The sequence below is a fragment of the Helianthus annuus genome, chromosome 10 (genome assembly GCF_002127325.2).
Source record: "Helianthus annuus cultivar XRQ/B chromosome 10, HanXRQr2.0-SUNRISE, whole genome shotgun sequence".
NCBI lineage: Eukaryota > Viridiplantae > Streptophyta > Magnoliopsida > Asterales > Asteraceae > Helianthus > Helianthus annuus.
In genome coordinates, this window is record NC_035442.2 from 43,791,996 (window position 1) to 43,812,353 (window position 20,358).

General features: G+C 35.6%; 2 protein-coding genes across 2 annotated transcripts; both read left to right on the forward strand.

The window, feature by feature from the left end:
* The first annotated feature begins 282 nt into the window (after nucleotides 1-282).
* LOC110885000 (pyruvate decarboxylase 2) lies at nucleotides 283-3,083 on the forward strand. The gene is made up of 5 exons (XM_022132691.2): nucleotides 283-924; nucleotides 1,318-1,481; nucleotides 1,562-2,330; nucleotides 2,413-2,601; nucleotides 2,769-3,083. Exons 1-5 carry the CDS (start codon nucleotides 400-402, stop codon nucleotides 2,937-2,939), a joined length of 1,818 nt encoding a protein of 605 aa, XP_021988383.1. The 5' UTR covers nucleotides 283-399; the 3' UTR covers nucleotides 2,940-3,083.
* A 15,874-nt stretch (nucleotides 3,084-18,957) lies between these two features.
* Nucleotides 18,958-19,450, forward strand: LOC110881729 (pyruvate decarboxylase 3). Its single transcript, XM_022129901.2, has 2 exons — nucleotides 18,958-19,160; nucleotides 19,328-19,450. Exons 1-2 carry the CDS (start codon nucleotides 18,996-18,998, stop codon nucleotides 19,448-19,450), a joined length of 288 nt encoding a protein of 95 aa, XP_021985593.2. The 5' UTR covers nucleotides 18,958-18,995.
* The last annotated feature ends 908 nt before the right edge of the window (nucleotides 19,451-20,358 follow it).

Genomic DNA, 20,358 nt, shown 5'->3' on the forward strand with positions numbered 1-20,358 from the left:
TGAACAGGCAGAATGAGAATTAAAGGAGGGCGGTTTATATTTGTTTTCTTTTTCCCAAAGGCATGCCATAACTTAAATGATTTAAATGATATGAATTGATCATAAAAGGAAATAAATTAAAAAAAAAAAAACAGAATTTACAGCTTTGTAAATCGTACATTCGTACGAAATGAATAATCTGCCAAATTTATTCAGAGGCGGTGAATAGTACTCTAAAACCGGTTTCTGGCTTTAAACACACTGAATAATACTCTAAAACCGGTTTTTGGCTTTAAACACACTAAAAGACCGCCCCTTGTATTCCCCCTCTCGCAAGCAAACACTATACTATATATACTCTTGAATGCATTCTCATTTCCCACACACTAAACATTCAATTCAAAACACATATATTCATTCATGGATACCAAAATCATCGGTGCTTTAGAAGCTACTCCTGCTACCAACGGCAACCTCGGTAGCCCACCCAAACTCACCCCTACTTGCTGCATCCAGTCCTCCCCCGTCCCCTTCAACTCCGGCGAGGCCACACTCGGCCGCCACCTCGCTCGCCGCCTCGTCCAGATCGGAGTCTCCGACGTCTTCTCTGTTCCCGGCGACTTTAATCTAACTTTGCTGGACCACCTCATCGCTGAGCCAGGGCTCAACCTGGTCGGCTGCTGCAACGAGCTCAATGCAGGATACGCTGCCGACGGTTACGCTAGGTCTCGCGGCGTCGGTGCTTGTGTTGTTACTTTCACTGTTGGTGGACTTAGTGTCCTCAATGCTATTGCCGGTGCGTACAGTGAGAATCTTCCGTTGATTTGTATTGTCGGTGGACCGAATTCGAACGATTACGGTACTAACAGGATTCTTCATCATACTATCGGATTGCCGGATTTTAGCCAGGAGCTTCGTTGCTTTCAGACTGTCACTTGCTATCAGGTATAATCATTTTAACCTGTTGATCCTTCAGATCTGTGATAGAAATGAATATATCTGTATATATAAACTGTACGTATAATGAAATAGTTATACTACTGCCAAACGTAGTGCCTGATGCTTATTTAGCGTAAACTTTTGCTGTTCTATGAAAAGCTTACTTGAAACTGTAGTTCACAAATGATATAGAAGTTCATATATTGAAATGTAAATGTCTATATATACACACACATTGTACATTAAATGAGATAATTATACTACTACCAAAAGTTGCTTAACTTGTACTGGAAGATTAGAGACTAGAGAGACTAATTTCTAAGACTTTAATTTGTGTATAAACTTATAAAATATTAATATTAATATTTTAGCTTAAACTGTTGTGTTCATTTATGGTAGGCTGTGGTGAATAACTTGGATGATGCACATGAATTGATCGATACCGCGATCTCGACTGCTTTGAAAGAGAGCAAACCTGTTTACATCAGCATAGGTTGTAATTTGGCAGCCATTCCTCATCCTACGTTCAGCCGAGAACCGGTTCCATTTTCTTTAGCCCCCAAGTATGTTTTACAAATTTTTAACTTATATATGGTAGTAGAATAGAATTATACATGCTAATGAGGGTTGTTTGATCGTGTAGGTTGAGTAATAAGATGGGTTTGGAAGCGGCTGTTGAGGCTGCAGCAGAGTTCTTGAACAAAGCAGTAAAGCCTGTGATGGTTGGTGGACCTAAACTACGTGTTTCACACGCGTGTGATGCGTTTGTCGAATTGGCAGATGCTACGGGTTACGCTCTTGCGGTGACACCAGCAGGAAAAGGGCTAGTCCCCGAGTACCATCCTCACTTCATTGGAACATATTGGGGTGCTGTAAGCACAGCATTCTGTGCAGAGATTGTTGAATCAGCTGATGCGTACATCTTTGCCGGCCCTATATTCAACGATTACAGCTCTGTAGGTTACTCTCTCCTTCTTAAGAAGGAGAAAGCGCTGATTGTTCACCCTGATCGGGTTGTAATCGGAAATGGGCCCACTTTTGGTTGTATTCTTATGAAGGATTTCTTGCAAGCTCTAGCTAAAAGGGTTAAGAAAAACACCACTGCATATGAGAATTACCATCGGATTTTCGTACCCGAAGGTCACCCTCTGAAATGTGCTCCTAGGGAACCGTTAAGGGTTAATGTTCTGTTTGAACACATACAGAAGATGTTGTCTAGTGACACTGCTGTGATTGCTGAAACCGGAGATTCGTGGTTCAATTGCCAGAAACTAAAACTGCCACAAGGATGTGGGTATGAGTTCCAGATGCAATACGGGTCGATTGGGTGGTCTGTTGGTGCTACTCTTGGGTATGCACAGGCTGCTACTGATAAGAGGGTGATTGCTTGCATTGGTGATGGAAGCTTTCAAGTATATATACAACTTAACCTGAATCTCATTGATCTAAATACAGTTTTTCTTTAACTGATTAGGTTTTAATGATTAATTACAGGTTACTGCCCAAGATGTGTCCACAATGCTGCGATGTGGGCAGAACTCCATCATCTTCTTGATAAACAATGGTGGCTACACCATTGAAGTTGAAATCCATGATGGGCCTTACAATGTGATCAAGAATTGGAACTACACTGGATTGGTTGATGCGATCCACAATGGAGAGGGCAAGTGTTGGACTACAAAGGTAAGATTGTTATTTTGACATATTTATTTATAAACGGAACGATTTCGATTGTGTTTTATATCTGTCGGGTCAACTAGCTAAAATGAAACCATTTAGACCCGTTATACATGCTTATTTTAAACTATTTACTCTTGATTATTTACGATAAAGCTGTTGAAATTTTGAAGGTGGTTTGTGAAGAAGATCTGATTGAAGCAATAGAGACAGCAACCGGAGCTAAAAAAGATTGTTTTTGCTTTATTGAAGTGATGGCTCACAAGGATGATACAAGCAAAGAGTTGCTCGAGTGGGGTTCGAGAGTTTCGGCTGCTAATAGCCGTCCCCCGAACCCTCAGTAAAAGCTTTTGCCTAAGATATTCTATTTGTTGAATCATCGAGTATTGGTGATGTTATTATTGCAACTGTCTTTTATTAATATTACTAGTTTATAGACCCGCGTATTACACGGGTTGAATAAAGACAATATGTTACGTAAACCCGTATAACGCATAGACTATAATCTAGTGACTTAGATAATAATAATTCATAATTACAATAATTTAATAATTACGAATAGATAATAATAACAATAGCAATAACAATTTTTCTCATTAGTTCCTGAGTTTTGCATTCTTTTTGTCATTTTCATTCAACCCATTAACTTCATCAAAAAAATCAGTTTAATGAGGGGCATTTTTGTCTTTTTACTTATTTAATTTATTGTTTTCTTAATCCAAATAAAACCCACCCCATTAATTTATATCATCGCTTAAATGTGAACTTAAAAAGCTTTGTAAATACCTTCTATTTAACTTAATCATTGTTGATATATAATTACAAAAATAAATTAAAATATAATCTAAATTATATAAAATATAATTTAAATTTTAAACTATATACCATATTCGTTTTTATAGGTTTATTGGCATGGTGGTATAAAATTTGTTGAATAAAGAGTTATATTCGCAATAAAGTTTTTTTTTTTTTTTTTTTTTTTGTATCGGACACCACATGTGTTATATACTAATAATAATAACTGAATATTAATCTAATATATTATTAATAAAATAATAATATTGCTAAACTATGTGTTTAGTTATTCGCAAATAAATTATTTGGTTAGATAAATACCTAATTTGGTTTGCTCAGCAATGTTGAAAAAATAAAATCTAATGTCACATATGAAAATAAAAATAAATAATTAAAATACTTCGATAGTATAAGATAAATATTTTTATGTATTACGTATTTATTTATACTTATGTATAGATTAATAAATTGGATATATTAATATGATATAATAACAATGTTTATTTATTTGTTGTTGTGTATAAATCAATAAATTGTATAATAATAATAATAATAATAATAATAATAATAATAATAATAATAATAATAATAATAATAATAATAATAGTAGTAGTAACGGAGAGAATGCGACATGGCATTAAGATATAAGTTTAAGAAGAGAATGTCATGTAACACTAACATGATTCTTTTATTAGTATTAGATTAGATTATTATTGTTATTATTATGCATTATAATATTTATGCATATGAAATATAAATATATATTATTAGTGAATTGAATGAGGAAATGCCATATGGCTTTAGTAGGACTTTTGAATGAGAAAATGCCATGTGGCATTAATAGGACTCTTTTATTAGAATTAGATTATATGATAAAAGTATTGTGGTTTTTTAACATCTTTAATTGTTTATATATAAATATTTGTCTAAAATCAATAATTAAAAGTAAATCAACTTTAATGAAAGATACTACATGTATGTCTTAATTATTTAAGAGAGAAATGATAAGCTTTGAAAAATTTAAGTTGTAATTATTTAAGAGAGAAATCATAAGCTTTGAAAATTTTAAAAGTAAAATGTATATGATTAAAAAAGAGAGAGATGCTTTGACGTGTGCAAACGACATAGACCATAGGATGAAAACGACATAAAGCAACAAGATCATGTGTTATCAAATATCACATGGGTAAGAAAAAAAATCTTAACAAGTATCTCTTTATTTTGTATATGTTAATTAGTGATATATAAAACAAACCCGAATAATACAATTCACAATTCTTACTCGAAAGAGTTTTGCATTTTCATACCTCTTTTTTCACCAACAATTCTTTAGATATAATTTTACACTTCCAATATCATGTGTCTAAAAATTTTACACTTCAAAGACGAACAACATATAGATCATGTGTCTAAATTTTCTTAAAAATGTGTACATTTTCTAACTTAAAATACACGGCTAAGAAAAAGAAACTTATAGAATGATACTACCTCCGTCCCATTAAAAATGTCATATTTTGAATTTTCAAAGTCTTTATTTATAAACTTTGACTTTTATTATATATTTTTTGTGTTATATAAAACTTGATGAAAATTAACCCGATAAAAACACTTGTAAAACACACTCAAATCATATAACTTTCAATAAGTATTATCTAACACAAAAAAATTATTTAAAGTCAAAGTTTATAAATAAAGACTTTAAAAATTTAAAACAAGACACTTTTAATGGGACGGAGGGAGTACTTCACGTAGTCAGAATTTTTAATTTGGTCTAAAATGTAATAAAAAGTATATTCTCTTACTTTCAGAAATTAATATTTTACGAAAAAATTAATGGAACATAAATACATGACAAAGGTCTATAGGTCATATTTTTATTATCTTTCATTTTCGGTTAACCATTGTAAACTTAAGTTGATGGTTTAAATCATGTAAGGTGAAGATATAAACGATTTATAGGATATTTAGATGTAGGTTAGTTTGTCATTAAAAAAATTCAGTGATTTTATTGTCATGTATTTTTATGTTTAGAGGCTCACCGTGTTGCCTTGGATGACAAATTAAAGAATTTATGGATGGATTACATTAAGGGGCTGTTTGGCAACATCTGAACTAATAAGTGCTGAATGAATAAGAGGTCTGAATGGGTAAGAAGGTCTGAATGGGTAAGAGGGTCTGAATGGGTAAGTGCTGAACCAGTAAAGTGCTGTTTGGTTCCATATCTGAATGACAGTGTAAAATGACATTTTTACCCCTCCCCACAAAACCCAATATCATCATCATTCATCAGTATTCAGACATCACCCCCCCTTCTTCCCCTTTCTCTCCCTGACCAATCATCGTCGCCTTCAACCACCACCTTCTCCGACATCAACTACTAATCAACCACCGTAGACCATCGTCAACAACCTCCGCCGTGCCAACACCACCATCACCGTCTTGAACACCATCCATCATCATCTTGTACACCACTACCTTCAAACTACCCAGGTTACATCCACCGGAAATCACCCAACACGAACCTGAGCACGTAACCACAACAGAACCATCTTCTCCAAAAATAAAAAAAAATAGGAAAAGAGTAGAAATCAGAAATCAGAACCATCTTCTCCAAAAATAAAAAACCGGAGGTTGTGAGGAGGAGGAGGAGGCGGCGACCGGCGGGAGGTTGTGAGGAGGAGGAGGCGGCGAGCGGTGGTGAGGAGAGGGATGGAGGCGGACGCATCATCGGTGTCGAGGAGAGGGAGGAGGAGGTCGACGCTCGGTGGTGAGGAGAGGGAGGAGGAGGGCGGCGGGAGGTGGTCAGGAGAGGGATAGGGGCGGAGGTGGTGTTGATGAGAGGAGAAAGGGGGAAATGGTGAACCCTAGCTTTTGTTACAGAGAAGAGAAGGAAAAGGGTGCAAGAGTCTTTTTTTTTTTTTTTCTTTCAGCATGTTCTTATCTCTGGATGGTACAGACTGGATGGTACCATTAAGAGGTTGGTATTTTACCAACCAAACAGCTAACCTCTGTCCGAATAAGAGGTCCAACCTCTTAATGATTCATTAAGAGGCTTGCCAAACAGCCCCTAAGTTGTGTTAGATCTTTGTCAAATGAAGTAGGAGTTTTTTTAAAGTGGTGTAGTTTGAAAAGTTATATATTAAAATGGGTAGTTTCAAAAGTATTTATCAAAATAGATGGTTTCTAACTTTATATTTTCTCACTTCTAATCTTATTGGATAATATCAATTATTCATTTTTTAGCATGAATATTATTAGTTTTATGTTTTATATTTTATATTCTTTACTTAAAAAATGAATTTATTTGAAAAAAACAATCCATATACATAAATAACCTTTTTAGTATACTTAAATTTTGGTTTCTATTATTTTTATTCAGGTTTTATTTTAGAAGAAACAATTTCAAAGAAAACGATTTTTTTAGAAGAATGATTATTCGTTTTTTACATTTCTAATTTACTACCAAAAAACAAAAACAAAATTAAAATAAAAAAGCTTTAAGGTAAGAATATAAAAAATATCGTAAATAAACAGTTGTCTAAACAAAAAATCTTATGGTTAATTGAATTATACTATTTTTAGTTTAGTTTTGCTAAGGTAATTAACATACAGATTTTATTTGATGTATTTGTATGAGTATGAGTTGCTACAGAACCGAATATTTAGACAAATTGTTCTTTTGTTGTTCACACACACATATAATTATGTTTCGCTTAAAGTTGTATATTAACGGATATGGATATCGATACGTGTTTTACATCCATCAAAAACCACATAAACGAACGATTGAAAACGAATATTGATAGTGGTTAGGGTGCACGGTATGGTTTGCGGGGACTCATTCGGTGAGTGGAGTCACCGATCGGTGACCACACCGTGGTGATTGAGTTATGGTGTTTGAGTAGGAGAGAGGATGAGAAATCGGTGAATCGTCACCGAAGGTTGAGAAGACTGATGGAGGAGAGAGAGAGAGAGAGAGAGAGAGAGAGGAGAGAGGAGAGAGGAGAGAGGGGAGAGGAGAGAAGAACCAATCAAAAAATATATAACTCAAACACCCTATAGTGATTAACCATACCTAGTGATTAAGTGCAAAATGGGGTGTGGAATGAGGAGTTGACATGGCATAATGTTATTGGGTAGAGAATCACTCAATCACCCTCGAGTGATTAACCATACCCCCCACCCTTAAGATAAAATCGGTACTGGTACCGATATTATTTGGTTGGTAACGGTTTGGTTTATTACGATGCATGTATGTAAAAACGAATATCGATACTGGTACAGATGTTGAGAAAACTTATATCAGAATGTTGTGAAAAAAATAAACGCACCTGCAGATTTAAAAAAAAAACTAATGAACAAAAACTATTACAAAATAAAATTGTTTAAAAATTAAATAGGTTAAGATATACGTTACTGAATCCTAAGAAATTATTCTTTTTATTTGCAATAGAGTAAATTGCCATTTTAGTCCCTGAGTTTTGTCCAAATTCGCCATTTTAGTCCAAATAGTTTTTTTTTTGCCTATGGGTCCCTGACTTTTACATTTTGTTGCTATTTTGATCAAAATGTCTAACTCCGTCCATAAACCCCATCTCTAACCAGGGGTATTTTGGGGATTAACTAAAAAGGTTTTAAACATTGCCATTTTGATCCATTTTTTTTTACCCCAGTATATAAACACAATTCACCCCTTTTTACAACCCTAATTCACCCCAACAACTCATCGTCTTCCACAATTCACCCAAAATCTGTACGTATTCAAGCATAATCACAGTTCCTGAGTTGGCGATTGAAGTAAGAACGTTATGGAATGCTTGGCCTCCTGGTTCAGCCTTTAATCCCGATGTGGATTATGGTATGTGTTAAAACCCTTAAAATTTAGTGAAACGATCTCCTGTTTTTGTTCCATTATTGTTGTTTAATGGTGTATTTTGATGTTGATGGTGTATTTTAATGTTGATTTTCAGCTGACGACCCAGAATTGTTCACATTTGAGATACATCATGGAGGGGAATTGGTGGACTTTCCAGAATTTGGGTATGAGGGTAAAGTATCGTACATTGACAAGGTTAACCCTGACTACTTCTCTTTGATCATATTCAATGATATGACGGGTGAGCTAGGTTACCCAGAAGATGAACTAGGGGGATTAAGATACAACTTTTGGATTCCAGGAGAATATTTTGAATTTAGGATAAGATCCTTAATGAGTGATAGTGATGTTATTGGGATGATTAAGTATACTTGAACACACAAGGTAATTGAGGTGTATGTTGAGCATATTTGGGGTAATAAAAAACAAGCTGATGCTACAAACTTATGTGATGAATCACAGGCTGATCCTGCAAACTTAGGTGATTTAACACAAGCTGAAGTTCAGGGTAATGAAAAGGTTAGTGTAGTGGATGTTAGCTCTGACTCTAATTCAGATTCAGATGAAAGTGATGAAAGTGATGATGCAGTAGATGATGAACAGAGCAAAGAAACAGAGGTAACAAATGCAAAGTTTATTGATCCTGATGGTGGTGATGATCCTGATTACAGTGGTAATAAGGATGAGGGTAATGATGAAAGTGAAGAGGGCAGTGATAAGGGTGAGGATAGTGATAAGGGTGAGGATAGTGAGGATCCTGATTACATAGTAGATGAGGAATACGAAGATGATGATGTTGATATGGATCAGGTTGACTTTAGAGCTGCTGTTGAATTTGATATCAGTGATGCCGAAGGGGATGAGCAGGAAGTTGATGAATTTGACTTAGACAATTTTGATAGTCTTAGTGATGAAGAACATAGCAGTGTTAGAGATAGGGTGGTTAGGGGTATAAGGAAGAAGAATAAAAAGGCAAAGGCAACTGATGATTGCCAATTCTATGTTGGTCAGTGTTTTAAGGATAAAGAGGCTATTAGGCAGATGGTGAAAGAATATGCAATCCGGTCTAGAAGGCAATTGTTTATCTATAGGAATGATAAGGTTAGATTGAGGGTTCTTTGTCATGGTATTAATCCGAAATTAGGTAGCAGTGAAGCTGGTAATAAGGGCAAAAAAGTAAAATCGGCTGAAGGGGTGTCACATGGGGCTGTTGGTAGTTCAAGTGGAGTTAATACAACCAAGAAAAGTAAAGGTGGTGGGCCCCAGACAAGACAAATGTCTAAAAAGAATCGGATTCCCTCTTGTCCTTGGACTTTGCGTGTTTCAAAAGTAAAAAGGGAAGGCACATGGATGGTGAAGACATTTATCAAAGACCATCTTTGTCTACATACCCGAGATGTTGCTCTGTGCACAATTGGTTGGCTAGCAAAGGAAATTGAACCTATCATTCAAGTCAATCCAGAAATACCATTAAAGGCACTTGTAGATACAATACAAAAGAAGCTTCAAGTTGAGGTGAGTTTGAATCAGATGTTTAGGGCAAAGACAAGGGCAACCAAGAAGGTTCAAGGTGACTACTCTGTTCAGTATACACACCTGAGGGATTACTGTGAGGAACTAGTTAGGGCAAATCCTGGTACAAGTGTGAAATTGCAGTTGAACCTGAAGGTAACCCAAGCAGTCCTACAAGGCAATTCAAAAGGGTTTATATATGTTTGGGGCCATTAAAGGCAGGGTTTAACAAGGCTGGAAGGGATCTACTTGGTCTTGATGGGTGTTTCTTGAAAGGACCTTGGCCTGGACAGATTTTAACTACAGTAGGTGTTGATGCAAACAATGGGATTTACCCATTTGCTTATGTTGTGGTGGAGTCTGAAACAACAGCCAGCTGGAGTTGGTTTTTGAGGTGTTTAGGAGATGACTTGGACCTGCCTCAAAATGGCAATTTCACCATTATAACTGATAGGCAAAAGGTATGTTCTTTGTTAATTTACATAAACCATTTCAATCATCAAATTCAGATGTATAATTGGTTTTTATAACTGTTGTAGGGTTTAATACCTGCCATTCAGCAAGTCTTTCCAAATGCTGAGCATAGATTCTGTCTGCGGCGTATTCATGAAAACATGAAACCAAGGTGGAAAGGTGCAGTTTTTAAGAACCTGTTGTGGGCTGCTGCTAGTTCAACAACACCTCAGAAGTTTCAGAAGAATATGCAAGCAATCTTGACAGAGGATAAGGACTTGTACAACTGGCTGAAGGAGATTCCTTCTAAACATTGGTCAAGAGCATTTTTCAATGGTATATTTTCTTGTTTTAATGCTACTGTTATTATCAGTTAACTTATTGATGTGTTCTTGTTTTCTTGATGTTGACACAATGCAAAAAGGCCCAAGTGTGATGTCTTGTTGAACAACCTATGTGAGGTGTTCAACAGACATATACTAATTGGTAGGGACAGACCAATCATTACCTGTCTTGATTTCATTAGGGAATACTTGATGAAAAGGATAGTAATAGTTCATAAGATGATTGGCAAGTCCCCAGGACCATTAACTCCCAAGGCCACTGTGATTTTTGAGAAGATAAAGACTAACGCTGCAAACTACACAGCTATTTGGTGTGGCAATGGAAAGTATGAGGTAAGTTGTTCTTCACTCAATTAAACAGGCTTCAATCATCCTTTGCATATATGTAAACTTAGTTATTTTGACATTATAGGTTAGTGGTCCTGAACTTGAAAAAAGGGCTGTGAATCTTGTAGAAAGGACTTGTGGATGCAGAAGGTTCCAGTTAACTGGCATGCCATGTAGGCATGCAGTGGCTTGTATCTGGAACAGGGCATTGAATGGGGAGGGTAATGGTGTACCAAAAGAGTGGGTAGATAAGGCCTACTGGCTAGAGACATGGAAAGATGTCTATAATCACACCCTAGAGCCAATCAATGGTATGGATTTATGGCCAAAAAGCCAATGCCCAACCACTTTAACAGCCCCCAAGTATCATAAGCCTGCTGGGAGACCCAAGAAGAAAAGAAGAAAATCTATCGAGTTGGAGGAGGTAAACGAGGTAATTGAAAAAAGTGGAAAACTGCCCAAAAAAGGGTATACAGTCACGTGTCTTACCTGTGGGGAAAAAGGACATAACAGGAGGACCGGCAGTAAAGGAAAGGGTGGGGAGGCTGCTGGTGTTGCTGGACAGGAGGGTGAGGCTGCTGGTGTTAATGGACAGGAGGGTGGGTCTGCTGGTCAGGAGGGTGGAGCTGCTGGTCTGGATGGTTGTGCAGCAGGTGGTGATGTTTAGGGTCAGTTTGTTGAACTTGATGTATTGTGGTTTAGGTTCTTTTGTTGGATATTAACTCATTTTGGACAAGCTTTACTTCATGCTGCTTTGTATGGTACAGGCCTTTTGTTTAGGTAATTCACGTCTGTTTGGTATGGTATTTGGACAGGTGTCTTATGGTTTGTAATGGAACAAGTATGTAATGGTTTAGTCTTATCTTTTGGTTTGTAATGGAAAAAGTTTGTAATGAATTAATATTGTCTTGTGGTTTGTAATTCATGTCTGTTTGTATGGTCTTTCGACACATTTGCATATCTATGGTGTCAAAATGGTATGAAAATGGTGTCAATGCTTTGACACGTTTGCATATCAAATGTTAGCCAAACGGCCGAAACCTGAATGTGTCAACTGTGACTAGGGCTGTAAACGAGCCGAGTCGAACCGAGCTCGACCCGGCTCGAGCTCGGCTCGAACTCAATTCGAGCTGGCTCGGCTCGAGCTCGAATTTCAAATCGAGCTGAGATTTGAGGCTCGAGCTCGACTCGATTAAAATTCGAGCTAGCTCGGTTCGATCTAGCTCGAATTAACAAAAAACCGCAAAATTTACTACTTAAAAAACCCTAAAAATGAATATTTTCATAGACTAAGGGCCATAATTGCAATTATATTTAACCAAATGGCTATATATTCAAGTATAAATATTTAAATCTCTTTGTACATTTTCCTTACCTTCTTTTATAGGGGAGATACTCTCTTAGTTTTTGTCTATTGAGCGATGTGGGACAAAAATATGAAGGATGTAAACCTTATCGAGCTGGCTCACGAGCTCGCGAGCCGAGCCAGGCCAAGCTCGAGCTCGACTCGCTTACAAACCGAGCCGAGCCGGCTCGTTTACAACCGAGCCAATTTCGAGCCGAGCCCTTTTCGAACTTTTTTCGAGCGAGTTTCGAGCGAGCTGCGAGCCACGAGTTTTTTGAACACCCCTAACTGTGACCCATCAGTGATATCAAAATTGATGTGCAAATGGTGTCAATTGTGACCCATTTTCAATTGTGCGCCAAACGGCCGAAACCTGAATTTGGACTGACCATACATGTCTAATAAACATAAGCCAAACAACCAAACTAACACCAATTGACAACTGTGACCATACATGTCTAATTACAATAACCACTTTCATTATCTTAGATCAACATAAATATTCAACAAAACACTGACCATTTCATTCCATTAAAACTTCATACATTTCATACATTTCACAAATCTTAATCAACTACTCAATTTGCTAAGTAGAACATCAGTACAGAGAACAAAATGACCCCTAAAACAATCTTCAAACTTTTGTTTTCTGAAATGACTCGTTGAATCTTTTCTTGCAGGTCCCTGTTGTCAACTCCCAACTCGCTATGATTTTCTTCATGATTCAGGGCTACAGAAGACACGTACAAAGGGGGCTCAGCCCAACACACGAACCCACAACTGTTACCCGGACGAGTGCAGCAATGGAAGCGTCGGCCTGGATTTTGTGAAGTCCTCGAGGTACGGATCTTAGTTTCGAACCCACATACACAGTAAACCATGATGATTTCCAACTTAGGGTTTGTACACGAACGATTTTAGACAGGGGACGACTGTGGATTTTGATGAATTAGGGTTTTTAGGGCTTCCAACGTTAGTGAATTATGGAAGACGATGAATTGTTGGGGTGAATTAGGGTTGTAAAAAGGGGTGAATTGTGTTTATATACTGGGGTAAAAAAATGGATCAAAATGGCAATGTTTAAAACCTTTTTAGTTAATCCCCAAAATACCCCTGGTAAGAGATGGGGTTTATGGACGGAGTTAGACATTGTGATCAAAATGGCAACAAAATGTAAAAGTCAGGGACCCAGAGGCAAAAAAAAAAAAAAAAAAAAAAACTCTTTGGACTAAAATGGCAAATTTGGGCAAAACTCAGGGACTAAAATGGCAATTTACTCTTTGCAATACATAATCTTCTATACATATAATAAAAGAAACCAATGGAAGGACACATGTCATTCATTAAAGCCATCTATTTTTATAGATAATTAATATCAATTAAAAGATAATTATAAAATTTAATTTAATATAAATTTAAGAGTTAATAGCCAAAATGGTCCCTGAGGTTTGCTCACTTTTGCCACTTTAGTCCAAAATCCAAAATTTTTAAATCTGGGTTCCTGAGGTTTGTATTTTGTTGCCATTTTAGTCCAAATTTCAAAAACCTCCTTTTTAAGTGTTGAAACCTGATTGTTTTGTCCTTTTATGCAAGGGCATTTTGGTCATTTTAATTTACTCTTTCAATAAATTTAAACAAAATTAATTATATATTATATATATATATACATACAGACATTTACCCTTTTTGAGTTTATCCAAACCCTGGCCAATCTTACCTTCCAACCTCCCATGGTCCTTAAACCCCAACACCCACTTCAGATCAGGCATCATCAAGCCATCACCAGAAATCATCAGCGTTATCGCCACAAAACAGAAAAGAAACAAAATAGGAAGAAACGGGGAGGGGTTTCTTTACCGGTGAAACCCGTCGGACAAAAACAATTATCACCGCCGCTATAGACGACGCCTGCTCCCCCCTCTTCGTATCTCTCTCTCTCTCTCTCACTGGAATTCTGGGATTGTTTTGCAGGTGTACAGAGGGTATCACGGGGGTAGGGGTTGGGTGTTATATTGAAAGGGGAATGTTGGTAAGGTGGTTGATGTCGTCGGAGGAGAAAACCAAGGGGAGAGGGGTGATGGGGGTTGTGTTCGTCCCTGGTAGACAAGGCGCCGGAGTTATGATCTCCGGTGATCGGAGATAGGGTTGAGCAGAGAAAATGACCAAAAACAGAGAGAGAGATTTTAGTTATGATCTCCAGTTATGATCTTAGGGTTTTAAAAGAGAGAGGAGAGAGACAGATGACATTTTAGTTATAATAATTCTAAAATGACCAAAATACCCCTGAGGGTAAGGACAAAACAAGGGGTTTTAATTTGGGGATTCTAGTCAAATTTCGTTTTTGGACTAAAATGGCAACAAAATGAAAACCTCAGGGACTCAGATTTAAAATTTTTGGATTTTGGACTAAAGTGGCAAAAGTGAGCAAACCTCAGGGACCATTTTGGCTATTAACTCTAAATTTAAACATTTCGTATAGGAGATAATCTAATATTTTAAAATATTTATTAGATTTTAAAATTATTTATCCTGAAATTAACAAAAGATACATCACCGCAGTCACCCAATCCATCGTATATCGAGTATATCCGTTAGTTTTTTCAAGATATAAATTTTTATTAGATTCATTCAACCTAGAGGTGTACAAATCGGTTTTTTTTCAAAAACCGGTTCCGGTTATTAACCGAGGCGGTTTTTTCATCAAAAACAAAAAACCGGTTTTTTTATAACCGGTTACAGTTACTAGCCAGTTTTTTTACTCAAATCAATAACCGGTCCAACCGGTTATGGTCGGTTTTAACTGGTGTATTACAAAAAAACTGGTTTTTTACCGGTTTAAACCGTTTTTTTACAACCGCTTTCGGTTTTAAAACCGGTTTCGAGGATAAATATCCCTAATCGATCTACAACCGGCGGTTCGGTTCGGTTCTAAAACCGGTTTCGGTTTTTTTCCAGGTTTCGGTTCTAAAATCAGTTTTTTGTACACCTCTAATTCAACCCGTGTAATAAACGAGATTTTTTAAAGATATAACATTTTTATTTTTTACTATACAAAATTACATTTATGCAACTCGTGTAATACACAGGGTTTTAAAAATATAACTTTTTTTTTATTATGTAGTATAAAATTAGATTTATTCAATCCATATAATACACAGAGTTTATAAAGATATAATTTTCTTATTGTTTAATATATAAAATTATATGTGCTCAACTCATATAAAACATGATGTTCTTAAAAATGTAACTTTTTCATTATTTAATATATAAATTAAATTTACTTAACCCGTACAATACACGGGGTTCTTAAAAATACAACGTTTTTTATTATTGAATATATAAAATTTCATTTGTTCAACCCATGTAATAAACGAGATTTTTAAATATATATTGGCTTATTATTTGATATATAAAATTACATTTATTCAACCCGTGTAATAAACGAGATTTTTAAAGATATATATTTTTATATTATTTTGTATATAAAATTATATTTATTTAACCCGTGTAATACACGGAGTTATAACCTAGTGCTATATATGACATGACTGACTCTTTGTAAAAGCAAAAAGAAATTTATTATGTATTGTAAAAAAAACCTTACATTAAAAACATAAGTAAAATGCACAAAATGTCCTTTACGTTTTTTCAAAATTGCAGTTTCCAGCCTTTATGTTTAAAACTTGCTAAAAACAACATTTATGTTTAATTTTATTACAAGTTCAATCCTTTATTACTAACCAAGTTAATCTCATCAGTTAAAGTCCCTCACATGCATAACATGTGAGGGTATATTTGTCATTTTGGTTTCTCTTCTTATAAAACACACACTACCAATTTTCTCTTCATCTACTTCAATTAAAAATGCTAAAACATGATTCTTTATCACCATATCACAAATCATAAGTATCCATACAATAACTTAATATATCAACGATAGTCTATCAATCAGTCCTTAATATACACATATGAGCTACAGTTAACAAATATCTCTAATCGGAGAGAGAATACCTTTTTCTCAATGGTGGCGAAAATTGTGACCGGAGCACCGACAGACACTGGCTACACCGACTGTAGCACTTGATGCTTCTTAAGCAAGTTCTCCTCCCTTTTATTCTTACGGATCTACACCATAGTATCTTCTCTACGCCGCCGCCCTTCGTCCACATCTACGACGACTTTGTAACGGATCCGGAGAACCTCCGTTCTTGCGTTAGGTCTTAGTGATATATGATGATTTAATAACTCAAATTCAAAATCAAACCCATGAGTTTGTGTGAAAGAAAGAATTAATATACAAAAAATCATGATTTTGGGATATGAAGTGTGTGTGTAAAGTAGACATACCAAGAGAATTTTGAGTGAGAGATAGAGATTTGATTCATTAGTGAGAAGTAGGGCTGTAAACGAACCGAACGAACATGAACAAGACATTAATCATGTTCGTTTGTTAAGAAATATATGTGTTCACGAACTGTTCATGAACACTTACCAAACGAGATATTATGTTCGTGTTCGTTTGATAAGGAAATAAACTTTTTCGTGTTCGTTTGTTAATTTTAGGCAACGAACGAAAATGAACGTTGATGGACACAAATGGACACAAATTAATATTCATGAAGATAAATGAAAACAAACGAACACAAACAAGAGTTTATGAGCAGAAGATACAATACATTGACACTTATTACATATTTTATTTGTCAACTTTTCAAGTATTTAAATAAAATATTAAAACGAAAATAATGAACTATCGAACACGTTAGCAAACGTTCACGAACATAATAAACGAACGAATGTGACCTCTGTTCATGTTTGTTCATTTAACTAAACAAACGAAATTTCTTGTTTGTGTTCGTTTGTTTAATAAACGAACGAAAACAAACAAACTTCTCACTGAACGATTCACGAACTGTTCGTCAAACGTTTGGTTCGTTTGCAGCCCTAGTGAGAAGAGAAAAATGGTGATTCATTAGTGAGAAGAGGAAACTGGTATCGTGAAGGTGATGAAGAATCATGTGTTAAGGTTTTTCATTGAAGTTAAAGAAGAGCAGATGTTACTGTGTAGTTTTTGTGGGTTTTACAAGAAGAGAAACCAAAATCACAAATATAACATGTGAGTGAATTTAACATATGAAATTAATTTGGTTAGTCGTAAAGGATTGAACGCGTAACAAAATTAAACTTAAAGGTTGTTTTAGGAAGTTTTAAACATAAATGCTGATACCTGCAAGTTTGAGGAAACGTAAAGGACGTTTTATGTAGTTTACTCTAAAATCGTTAGTTTTAAAGAATAATATTAAACTAAACAAACATAATATCTTAAAAATGATTTAATGAATTATTAGGTGATATTATCTAATAAGATTAGGAGTGAGAAACTATAAGTTAAAAACTACCTATTTTGGTAAATACTTTTGAAACTACCTATTTTAGTAAATAAGTTTTTAAAAAAGTCGATGAAGTTGGTGAAATTTAGATAAAAAAGAGTATGATCAAATGATTGTATAGCACATGATGCACACAACCTCACACAACCTAAGCTATATGAAAATGGTTTACGACCACACGAACACGATAATACGATACGAACCTACACTAAGTTAATAGGTTTCTTGTTTAACTTTAACATGTTTCGTGTTTATAACAGGTCGACACAATAAAACCTGTTTAATTTCATGTCGTTTTCGTGTTTACTCCTTTCGTGTTCGTGTCTTAACAGGTCGTGGTTGTGTCTTAACATGTCATGTCAGACACAATATGACATGTTAAGACCTATTAACCATTATACAATACATGTTATTACTTGTTAATGGCTAAATACCAAACATGAAGTAAGAGGTTGTGTTCATGTCTTAACATGTCGTGTCCGTGTCTTAACAGGTTGTATGATACGTTGGTAAAATTTTCATGTCTAAATAGGTCGTTTCGTGTAACCTGTTTATTATCATGTTCGTGTTTGGAAAATCCGATACGACAAGATTTCGTGTCGTGTTCCTGTTTACCTGTTTCAGGTTTGTGTCTTATCGTTTTCAGGTCTTAACAGGTTGGGTTGACACGATATGCCAGTCCTATACGACCTCATACAAGATATATGTAAATTTAACATATACAAGCTCTCTTATATGATGCACACATTTCATACAACAATGTTGTTCAATAAAGTAGTTGTTACAAATGCAAATTAAATAAATTCAAAATAGGATAGGAATTAAAAAGATTAGGGTTTTAAACTTTTTCCCCATGTATGTGATATATCCCTCTTCTATTATATTCAAAAACCCTGTAAAATCTATTTTTTCGAACATTTTTTTAATTTATGTGGAGCATCGAAGAGAAAAAAATACAAAAGCAGTTGGGTCCGCTGAATTCTTTTAGAAGAAGCGAAATGGAAATACACGCTTCTTCCTATTCTGATAAGAGGGTGATTGCTTGCAGTGGCGGAACTAGACCTTCAACTCAGGGGTATCCCAAAAATTTTTAGAGGTGTCCTTGTACTTGTTCAGGGGTGTCTGTGTATAAAAATCGAAAAAAAAAATTTTTTTTACACTACTGGTAAAATCTTGAGCCGTAGCCCGGGCTACGCCCGTTTACACTACAGGTCCGCCCCTAATTGCTTGCATTGGTGATGGCAGCTTTCAAGTATATATACAACTTAACCTGAATCTCATTGATCTAAATACCGTTTTTTTTTAACTCAATAGTTTTTATTGATTAATTACAGGTTACTGCCCAAGATGTGTCCACAATGCTGCGATGTGGGCAGAACTCCATCATCTTCTTGATAAACAATGGTGGCTACACCATTGAAGTTGAAATCCATGATGGGCCTTACAATGTGATCAAGAATTGGAACTACACTGGATTGGTTGATGCGGTCCGCAATGGAGAGGGCAAGTGTTGGACTACAAAGGTAAGATTGTTATTTTGACACGTTTATTTATAAACGGAACGATTTAGATTGTGTTTTATATTTGTCAGGTCAACTAGCTAAAATGAAACCATTTAGATCCGTTATACATGTTCATTTTAAACTATTTACTCTTGATTGTTTACGATAAAGTTGTTGAAATTTTGAAGGTGGTTTGTGAAGAAGATCTGATTGAAGCAACAAAGACCGCAACCGGAGCTAAAAAGGATTGTTTTTGCTTTATTGAAGTGATGGCTCACAAAGATTATACAAGCAAAGAATTGCTCGAGTAGGGTTCAAGAGTTTCGGCTGCTAACAGCCGTCCCCCGAACCCTCAGTAAAAGCTTTTGCCTACTCTATTTGTTGAATCTCCGGACATTAGTATTTGGTGATGTTATTACTATTTGTTGAATCATCGAACATTAGTATTGGTGATGCTATTAGAAGTGTCTATTATTAATATTATATGATAAAAGTATTGTGGTTTTTTAACGTGTTCAACTATTTATATATAAAAATTTGCCTAAAATCAATAACTAAAAGTAAATCGTGGTTTTTTAACGTGTTTAACTGTTTATATATAAATATTTGCCTAAAATCAATAATTAAAAGTAAATCAACTTAAATGAAAGATACTACATCTATGTTGTAATTATTTAAGAAGTAAAATGCACGGATAGTCCCTGTGGTTTGTCAAAGTAATAGGTTTAGTCCCCAACTTTAGGAAATTACACTTGTGCTCCTGTAGTTTGACAAGTTGTTACTCGGATAGTCTCTAGAGTGGATGACCTTTAGTTTGCACCGTTAAGTTGGTGTAAAATGACAAAAATACCCTTATTAGTAAAAGAACAATAATTAAACACTAAAAAAACGTAATTAATCCGTGTGGGCCCACTTTTAATTAAGCCCATCCCTCACCCCACCCCACCGGTTGTTTCTTCACCATGACCTTCATCTCCATTTTTCTCTCAAGAAATATTAAGTGAGCCCCATCACATACACTACCATGGTGAGCAGATCGGAACAATGAATTCATGGTTGGCTTACCACTCCACCTAACCAGATCTAAAACCCACAACTCGGGATATGATGATTCAACGAGGTGGCTTTGATGGGGGTAGCAGTGGTGGTTCGTCTAAGGTGATTTAGGGGTTAGGGTTTTGAATGGCGGGAGGTGGTGGGTGGATGGCGATGGGGAAAG

Bases quoted from the DNA above. Each gene is read 5' to 3' on its own strand.
- LOC110881729 (XM_022129901.2), top strand. From the start codon at position 18,996: ATGCTGCGATGTGGGCAGAACTCCATCATCTTCTTGATAAACAATGGT. The intron at 19,161-19,327 runs GTAAGATTGTTA...GAAATTTTGAAG, and splicing joins GCAAGTGTTGGACTACAAAG to GTGGTTTGTGAAGAAGATCT.
- LOC110885000 (XM_022132691.2), top strand. From the start codon at position 400: ATGGATACCAAAATCATCGGTGCTTTAGAAGCTACTCCTGCTACCAAC. The intron at 925-1,317 runs GTATAATCATTT...CATTTATGGTAG, and splicing joins AGACTGTCACTTGCTATCAG to GCTGTGGTGAATAACTTGGA. The intron at 2,331-2,412 runs GTATATATACAA...GATTAATTACAG, and splicing joins TTGGTGATGGAAGCTTTCAA to GTTACTGCCCAAGATGTGTC.